General features: G+C 34.9%; 1 protein-coding gene across 1 annotated transcript; it reads right to left on the bottom strand.

The window, feature by feature from the left end:
* LOC107471965 (protein QUIRKY) lies at window positions 1-3,428 on the bottom strand. The gene has a single exon (XM_016091524.3). The coding sequence runs from the start codon at window positions 3,261-3,263 to the stop codon at window positions 204-206; it is 3,060 nt and encodes a 1,019-aa protein (XP_015947010.1). The 5' UTR covers window positions 3,264-3,428; the 3' UTR covers window positions 1-203.
* Window positions 3,429-9,214: the final 5,786 nt, after the last annotated feature.

Raw genomic sequence — 9,214 nt, 5'->3', positions numbered from 1 at the left:
TGATCGAGAATCTATGATCTATTATTTATCGTAGTTTCATTCTTTCACTTCATTCCACTCAGGCATAAGCCCATTAAAAAGCCGAAAAGAAAAACGCAAAGACCACATTATCACATGCAATGAGTATTTATATAACTTACTAGTGGCTATCCTTTCAAATTAAAGTGTAAATACATACATAACCTAAAGCGAAAGTAAAATTCTTACATGATTCTATCTGACAAAGAAGGAAGCCTTCGAAAGAAGTTCAACGCCGGAGAAGGAGACCTATCACGGAAGATAGGGTGCCGAAGATAGTAGAACCCAGCCGCCATCGCCACCATCTTCGACGGCACCAAGTACAGTATCAAGGCCACAACCAAGCACAACAAAACAAACATCCCCGTGGCACGTGGATCACGCCACGTCACCAGCGCTTGCACGCGCTCTCCTTGCGTGGCAAAATCTCCTAGTACAGTTTGCACGCGCGCCCCGAGCGTGCGCAACTTATCATACCTCGCTCGCACCATCTCCGATGATCCACTGCTTGGCACTGCATCAAACTCTTCATCCAGCTCCTCTCTATCCACCACCTCAGCAAGCGAAATTTTGGGATCAAAATGTGGAAGTGGGTCCCGTGAACGAAACCTGTAGTTCCATGCACCAATCACGAAGACGTAGAACAAAAATGTTGGAATGATCAGATCTGGAAACCACACTAGCATAACTAAAAGCGCGTGAACAAGGATCGTGGCCGTTGGATTCTTCCATCCACGTGTATCGTCAATCCACCGTACGATATCGATGACTCCGGCGACCACGTTAATTATCCTATACCAATTCGCACGCACTTTTCTCATGCTGAAGTTGTGAGAATCGGCATCTAGCATGTAGTAGACAACTTCCTTTCTCAGCGGCGGCTCCGATCTCGACAAGTGCATCGCCACCATTTTCACCGCCATGTTCCGCAGCACTTCCTGTTGCACCACCCCCAATGGCTTTATGTGGTGCATTAGTGGAAGCATCGGTTGTGAATACACGTGGAGAAAATCTAGCCGCTGAGTCGTTCGAATGAACCTAATTGCTATCTCTATTTCACCCATCTTCTTCAAACCAGCATGTGTCAGGACTAGTAGCGGATACGTATTTCTGTACACACGACCCGTTTGGAGCGTAGAAATACGGACACGTACCTTTCCTATACGGAAATCGGGTCTAGTGGATTCTTTGGGACTGTCCACTTCGAATACACCCCAACTATCGAATACTCCAATGGTTAAAACTGTGCAAGGATCGTATACCTTCCACGTGTACTGCTCATTCCACTTTGGCTCCAATGTATCAGATACAGTTCGTGTACGTACCCATTTGTTGCCGTATTTGGCTACGCAGTATCCATCCGTTGAGCTTTTACCGTTCACCGTCTTCATCGGTATCAAGTTCTTGCAACCGATTATTCCAAGCTCAACTGTGCCAATTGCTGGCTTCCAAAGTTGCCTCGCCGTTGGGCGAAAATCGCTACACACGTGAGCTGACTCATCCATCACGTGATACCCTCCGTCAAAGCACAAGCGTAAGTGGACTCTGCCTTTGTAAGAACTCTTTTCCTCGTTTGGATCTTCGAATGTGAACCAACGCGACGCGACGTTCCGGTCATCCACTCTCCTTTCAATTGAGGCCAGTGGTATCATAAGAATCCCCATTGTCACCGGCGCTTTGGGTTGCCGGATTTCCAAAGTGAACACGAGGTCTCCACTAACAGGCTCTGCCGCTACAAAGAGTAAATCTTCATTCCACAAAGCGGTGCCGTTTCGAGCAACGGAAGCCTTTGACTTCAGCACCTGAAATCCAAGTTGAGCTTTAACTTGAAACGAAACCTCCTTTGACGAAGTTAACGGCATGATATCTTGAGCTTCAAGAACAGTGGCTCGTAAGTACCACAGCTTCGGTGACTGATACACCTTGGCTCTAGAGTTAACGTGGCCGTGTGTGTCACTTTTCCACGCGTCCGCAAATGATTCGTCAGCTTGTGTGCCGAGCCACGTGGCAAGCATGAGATCACCGTGCTGGGCTTCACCTCCTTCCAGCCTGTACCATTGTGGGGCCAAAGGGCTATCCGGTGGGTCCCTCACAGGAATTTCTGTTACGTCAAAGCATACTCCACCAAGCAAGCTACGACCGTCAGAAATAGCGGGGTCCCACACGGAGACCTCAAGAATGGGGGAAGAATCTGGTGCGTCGCGGCTGAAAGCGAAAGCCTGGTTCCACTCGAATAACGTCGTCTTGCGAGCTGGTCTGGACATGACTTGGTTACCGGAAACCGCTATCTTCACCACCGGGTTACCGTTGGTAGGCAAGTACCTCGCCTTCACCACATGAACAAAGAGGTAGTGCATCTTCTCCACGAGATCAAACGTGGACCGTTCGATCAAAACACTATCGGAAGAAGAAGCTTCCGATGTAAAGCTTGCCGTCGACGCAACCCTTCTTATTGGCTGTGGAGCGTTCATCCCACTGAATCGTATCTCAGAACTCGACCTTGACACCGACGCCGCCATAACATCAACGTTTAAAGGAGGCTGCGCAGGTATTTCTGGTACTCCCGGATCCACCTGATCCACGCTTCCATTTGGTTCAGGTTCTTCATGCACCGACTCAGGTGGCTTTTCAACTTCTGGATCTGCTTTTTCTTCTGCGTTACCGTTTTCAGTTGTCTCTTCTTTACCCTCGTCACATTCCGGCTTCGCGTCAGCCTCTACCTTCGGTTGTTCTTCAACTTTCTCAGGCTCAGCCGGTGGTTTTGTCTCTGATTCCTGCGGCGGAGGCGGCGGTGGCGGTGGTGGCTCTTTCTGCTCCGGTGGAAGTTGAGGCGGTATCTCCTCATCTACGTAGTAAATCTTCAAGCCAATTTCGCCTTGGATCATGCTGAGTAAGTACTTCTTCTCGAGCGCGTAATATATGAGAGCCTCTTCGCCTTTTTTCACGAACTGCGTAGAACTAAGCTTTAAACGTCCGAAGGAGTTGTTCCTCCGGGTAGGGCCGTGGTTCTTGTCGTGGTAGACGTCGAGTTCGAGGACGTCGCCGAAAATGTCAGAGGGCGTGCCGACGTTAAACGAGAGCGTTTCGTTCCAGACAGGGTTGAGGTCGCGAAGCACGGTGTGCGTCTTCCTCCGCTGGCCATAGAAATCGATAACGACGTAGGGGCTGGAAGTTCCGTGGCCATCCTTGGGCAAGAGGTTGCGAGCATCTACAACTTCCACAATGAGTTTCCGAACGGTGCCCATTCTTGCATGTGGCTTCTAATGATTTATTTGTGTTTGTAATAATTTAAGCTGAAGCAATTATTGTCATGGCAATGGTGTTGCTGTGTTTGGGAATTCTGGGAGAGCAGAAGGAAGAACTGTCTCAGCTAAGGTATTCCCCTTATATCATTTGAGAAACACGGTGACAATGAGTAGTTAAGCTGGTTAGTGATTATACTTCTATAATATCAAACTATTCTAGAACAAACTTGGGTTGCTCGAGTGGTCAGCTTATTCGTCCGCTTAAACAAGTGTCGGTTTTGAATTCCACCTTATGCATGTAATAACTCATTGGCCAGTAACAAACCCTTAAATGTAATTTCGATATGCGACAAATTAATCCTTAACCTGTAGGATTAGGGATATCCTGGGCAACTAAAAAAAACTATTCTAGACTATTTCTTTCTTTCTTTCTTTTTATCCTTGTTAATGTTATCTTTTCAATTTTTATGCAAAGAAAATAATCAAAATATAGAGAGTAAAAAAGAGTTGAGAAAGCAAAGAATAAAAATAATACAAAATCCAAGGTATATATTCTTTAAATTTTCTGGCTGAACTTAGCTGTTTTTTTTTTAAAGAATATATGATGATAATTAAATTGGTTTTGTTTGATATCATCTGATCTTTCCACTTTTTGAAATTAAGAATAAAATTATTATTCCTATTGATTTGTTGCGTTCGATCTTCAATTTCTTTAGAAAAATAAAAAGGCTATAAGGATTTATTATTTTTTGTCATGAGTTAATTATTAATATTTAAAATAATAGGATAAAGTATATTATTGAATTATTAGATTAAAGAAATTAAACTAAAAAAATTGAGTTGGTAATTAGATAATAATAAAAAATAATAAATTCTGATAGTTTTTAATAAATTTAAAAAAATATTTATGCGATCAAATTAAATTTATTTTATTTGTATAATTATTTTTTAAAATAATAATGTCACAATCAATTTATATTTAAATACTCTAATTTAAATTTAAAATGGTTTTATAAAAAACTATTTTGAGTAATATAATTATAAAAATGAGTATATAAAATGAAAAAAAATTTAAGTGTAGTGTTTTAATAATTTTTAATCATTGATTTTAATTATAAAAATATATATAATTAAGATTAACAATTAAAATTTATTGAAATACTAATGTACTATATACTTAAAGACTTTTTTATGAAATGATTGTTTTTATTATCATTTAATATATGATGATTGAAGTTAACCCAAAATAATGCTTTTGTTTATATACATAAGTTTTAAATTATTATTTTTATATTACTTACAGTTAGTTATTTTTAACCAGAAAAAAAAATTTCTTTAATAATTCCCAAACCTGCTCGTAGAGTTCTTTTTCCCCTTTTATCTTCAACTTAATCTCATAAGAAAAATATTTTGGAATCTTCTCTTTTTCAGGCAAAGCTTATGCCACTTAAAATTTACCTATTGCTTTGTTTGAGTTAATAAAATATATTTTAACTAGAATCAATCAAGAAAAAAGGATTACATAAATAACTATAGTCAATAACCAGATTAAGAAAAGCAGAAGTGGAAGTCTTAGCTGTGTTGTTTGAAAAAGATGTGTGGTATGGAAGCCAGAAGTGATGAGGGTATAAGAAAACAATAATGCATATATAATAAGAAGATTTTCAAGTATACTATCATACCGGTATATTAGTAATTTTTAACTTAATCTTAATTATATATATTATATAGGAAAAGTTTAGGAGGCCAGCAATTTTATTGCATTTTAGCCAGCATGTAACCAGCAGAGAAAGATGAGCCATTGGATGAAATCTCACACCAATCTCACACCATCAAATCATCATTGATAGCTAGTTGATGGCTACCAATCACAAATGTTGCTGGCCCCAGCATTGCTCTATTATATATATTTTTAATAATTAAGATCAATAATTAAAAATTATTGAAACTGATATCACAGCACACTTGAAAATTTTCTAATAAGGTGTATGTGGTGCTTAACTTGATATGCAAGCACCTTTAGACCTTTGCAGCTTTGTGGGTCTGTCTGTCCAATTGCACCATAATTTTCTTTTGCTTTGCATATTAGGTTAATTAATATATATATATGGTTTCCCTTTCTCTCTTTTTATTTGTATTCCCAGTAGGGAAGATTCTTTGTCAAACTAGGCCTTTGCTTTTTGGCCGTCCCTTGAATTAAGGGTTGTATATAAATTAAGAAGAAGCGAGAAAGAAGGGGCATGGCAAGCCTTTTTCTTTTCCTTCCAACATGAATGGCTTTTGTGTCACCGACTCATCATCAAAGGTTATTGTCCGTGTGAATACATGTTTAGATATGAATGATAATTGGAATTTTTTGACAAAAATATGACACTAGCTCTCTAGCTGCAGCTTTTCACACGTTTCAAGGTTTTAGGGATAATTACGATCGGAACATATATATTAATCAATGTTATCAAATTGGTCCTTAGATTGAAATGTTATTATTATTCTTTAGAAATATATTATTATTAATTCTTATCCTCGATCGTCATTAGTTCTAGGAAGTTGTCATTACAATTTTTTGTCTCCAAATTTGTGCAGTTTTCGTTCTTTTATAATTTGGACTGTTGCCTTCAGCACATCTTGAACAGCTTAATTACTCTTTATTTGTTGGAGTGGGTATTAATAATTGAGGTGAATATCTATGAACCCAACCATATTGTCACAGGATTATTGAATTTAATTCTCAACTTTCACACTTTTAAATGATAAAAGCATTTGGTTCATCTTGTTCAATTCAACTAAACCTTGGGTGGTGTGACATTTAACTCTAGTCTCCAGGGTTCTTGATTTAGGGGAGAATAGCTAGCAGGCAGGGGTATTCTTATCTTTCGTTAATGTTCTTCATATATACTTAGAACTTAGCCATAAATCATTGGATATGTTTGTTTGGAAGAAAATGATTCAAATTTTAAAAATAAGTACTGCCGTATTTGAAATAAAAAATTAGTGATCAAGTTCAAGTTTATCTAAATATGAATTTCATTTACTTTTTCTCACTATACAACTGAGCTTCATCGTATGAAATCAAGTCAGATTCAGTAGACGCTTTGAAAATTGAATAATGTAAGAGCATATACCTATCCCTAAACGCTTCAACAATGGAAAAACATAAGAGAATATAACTAATCCCAAACGCTTCAACAATTGAAAAAGGTAAGGGAATAAAACTGCACCAAAATCCAATACATGTCTCCACAACAAAAGAGCATAGCAAAATATGAATGCTTGTAGTGATGTGCTTTTCTCGTTCCCTTGGTTTGTTCTTCTTCCCTCCTCTATCTGCCGTTTGTGCAAGACCATCATCTCATCATCATCAAGTTCAGGTTCAGGCTCGGGCTCGGGCTTGAGATAAATTGAATTTTCAACTTCCGTTACTGACATGGTCTCTTGTTCTAACGGCACATGGTCCGGTGTGGCTGATTGGTCTTCGATTTTGTAGGAGAGTTTCAAACCGATGTGGCCTTTCATATTCTTGAATATGGACCTCTTGAGAGGGTAATATCTCAAAACTTCCTCGCCTCTCTCCATGAAATGCTTCAAGTCCAAGCAAACTTCACCAAGGTCGCCACTCCGCCGGGTTGGGCCATGCCTCTTGTCATGCTTCACGCACATTGCAGTCTAGTTAGTACTAATTTAACTTGTTTGATTCTATCAGGATGAAAATTTCACGCCACAAACATTTGTTTACAAATGGATGTATAGGGTGAAAACTCGCCTAGAGAGTTGTAGAAGTTGATAGTAGAAAATCCATTTTACATGTTAAATTAGGAGCCAGCACTTTTTAATAATTTGGCCAGCACTTAATCATCAAAAGAAAAGTGAATAATCTCTTATCATTAAATATAATCTCACACTATTAAAAATATTAATTGATAATTACAAAATACAAAATTTACAGATTCGCTAGCACTCCTCTTAATTTCACATAAAAACAGTTATATATATCTTTATTTTATATTTAATATTAAAACAAGCTTTTATGTGAATTAAGTCCAATCAAAATAATAAAATTTGAGTGAGAATGATATTTGTTAATATCATAAATTAAAAGATGAATTCTATTCTATTAACAAAAATAATAAAAAAATTTAGAAAATTAACTATAATATAAATCAACTAAATCAATTTTTTTAAAAAAAATTAAAATAATAAAAAAATTTATAATCGACTTATTTTTCAATTAATTGACTATAATTAGCTTTACTTCTAGCAGAACTGATATAATAAATAAGACATAGTAACACTTCAATATATTAATTCCGTTTGCACGATAATATTAAATACTTGTCATTTGGTATGAAAATAAAAATCTAAAAATTGTAGGAATAATTTTTTCTTAGTAATAAGTTATTTTGAGAATTAAATTTTAAAGTAGTTTCAAACAAATATGAAAATAATTTATCTCTATTGATAACCTTCAGGCATAAATTAGAATTCTTCTAAACAAATACGCACTTAAAAGATAAGAAAAAAAATCTAATCTGACAGTTAAGAATTTATAAAAACTAAAACATTCAATTAAAGATTTTTTTAAAAACAAATTTGGAATACACATGAGAATGTAATCTGAATATTTCGGAAGTACTTTTGTCCCACTAATAAAATTTTCTGCTTGTGAGTTGTGACTTGTGACTGACCTTGACGCTGATAACATCATTCCGCGGTCGGTTGAGTCTAAAAAATTTAACACTATTGTTGTTGGGTAAAGGTGGTTCTATCTCAAACGACAACGTTTCATTCCAGACCGGGTTCAGATCACGAACCTTGGTCTGGGTCTTGTATTCCTGGGATCCAAATCTAACCACTACGTAGGGACTAGAGCTACCAAAACCGTCCTTGGGCATAAGGTTTCGAGCGTCCAAAATTTCCACCCTCAGTTTTCGAGTTGTAACCATTATTTTGTGGTTTTTCACTTTTTCACTTTTTCTTTAATTTAAGGGAACCACTTATATTTAACTTATGGAACCATGCATGCATGCTTGAAGATATGTATTTATTGGGCAATTATTATATTTGCATGCCCTTATTTTTGTAATAATTTTTTACCATTAAACAGTTTCTAATTATTATCATTATATTATTCTGCAACAAATTACATTCTAACATCAAATATATCACTATAGATATTTTCTTCTTTTTAATTATTTTTAAAAAAGTATTTTCTATTTAATTATTTAATTATACACAAATTATAAATAATTAAATTATTTTTATACAAATATATAAAATTAATTTTTACTATATATTTTTAATGATTAAATCATAACTAAAATAGATATTTTAATAATCATCATGATTTTTTTATATTTATGTTAATCAATAATTCTTATAATTTTAATATAGATGTTATTTTTTAGAAAAAAATTATATATTAAATAAATAGATTTGTTATCATTTAAATAAAAAAGGAATAATTATGTGATATAATTTAAATATAATAATTTTAATTAGAAAAGAATTAATTATCTATAATATAATTCAATATATTATTCTATTAAAAAAATTAATCACATGATATAAATTGGAAATATAATGAATTAGAGATTTTATTTATAAAAAATAATCAATTATAGAAATAACTAAGATATAATGAGGTATTGATATTGGTGTGAATTTAATAGGTAAAATTAAGAAAAAAAAAACTTAATAACGTTGACACATTTTGGTGTTATTCTTTAAATCAGTTATCTCTATAGATTTATTTAAAAAAAACAATTATAATATACAATTGAAAAATTATACTGTAATTAATTTATCTGATATAATTGGAAAATTGAAATGTAATAAATTAGAGATTTTATTTCTAATGAACTAATTAAAGAATATACTCTAAATATAGTTGAAATAAATCAATTACGAGTATATATATTTAAATATGTAAAATTGAATAAAAATTTTGATGATGA

The sequence above is a fragment of the Arachis duranensis genome, chromosome 10, assembly GCF_000817695.3.
Source record: "Arachis duranensis cultivar V14167 chromosome 10, aradu.V14167.gnm2.J7QH, whole genome shotgun sequence".
NCBI lineage: Eukaryota > Viridiplantae > Streptophyta > Magnoliopsida > Fabales > Fabaceae > Arachis > Arachis duranensis.
The sequence above is the reverse complement of the archived record's forward strand: the minus strand, read 5'-3'. Positions and strand labels throughout refer to the sequence as shown.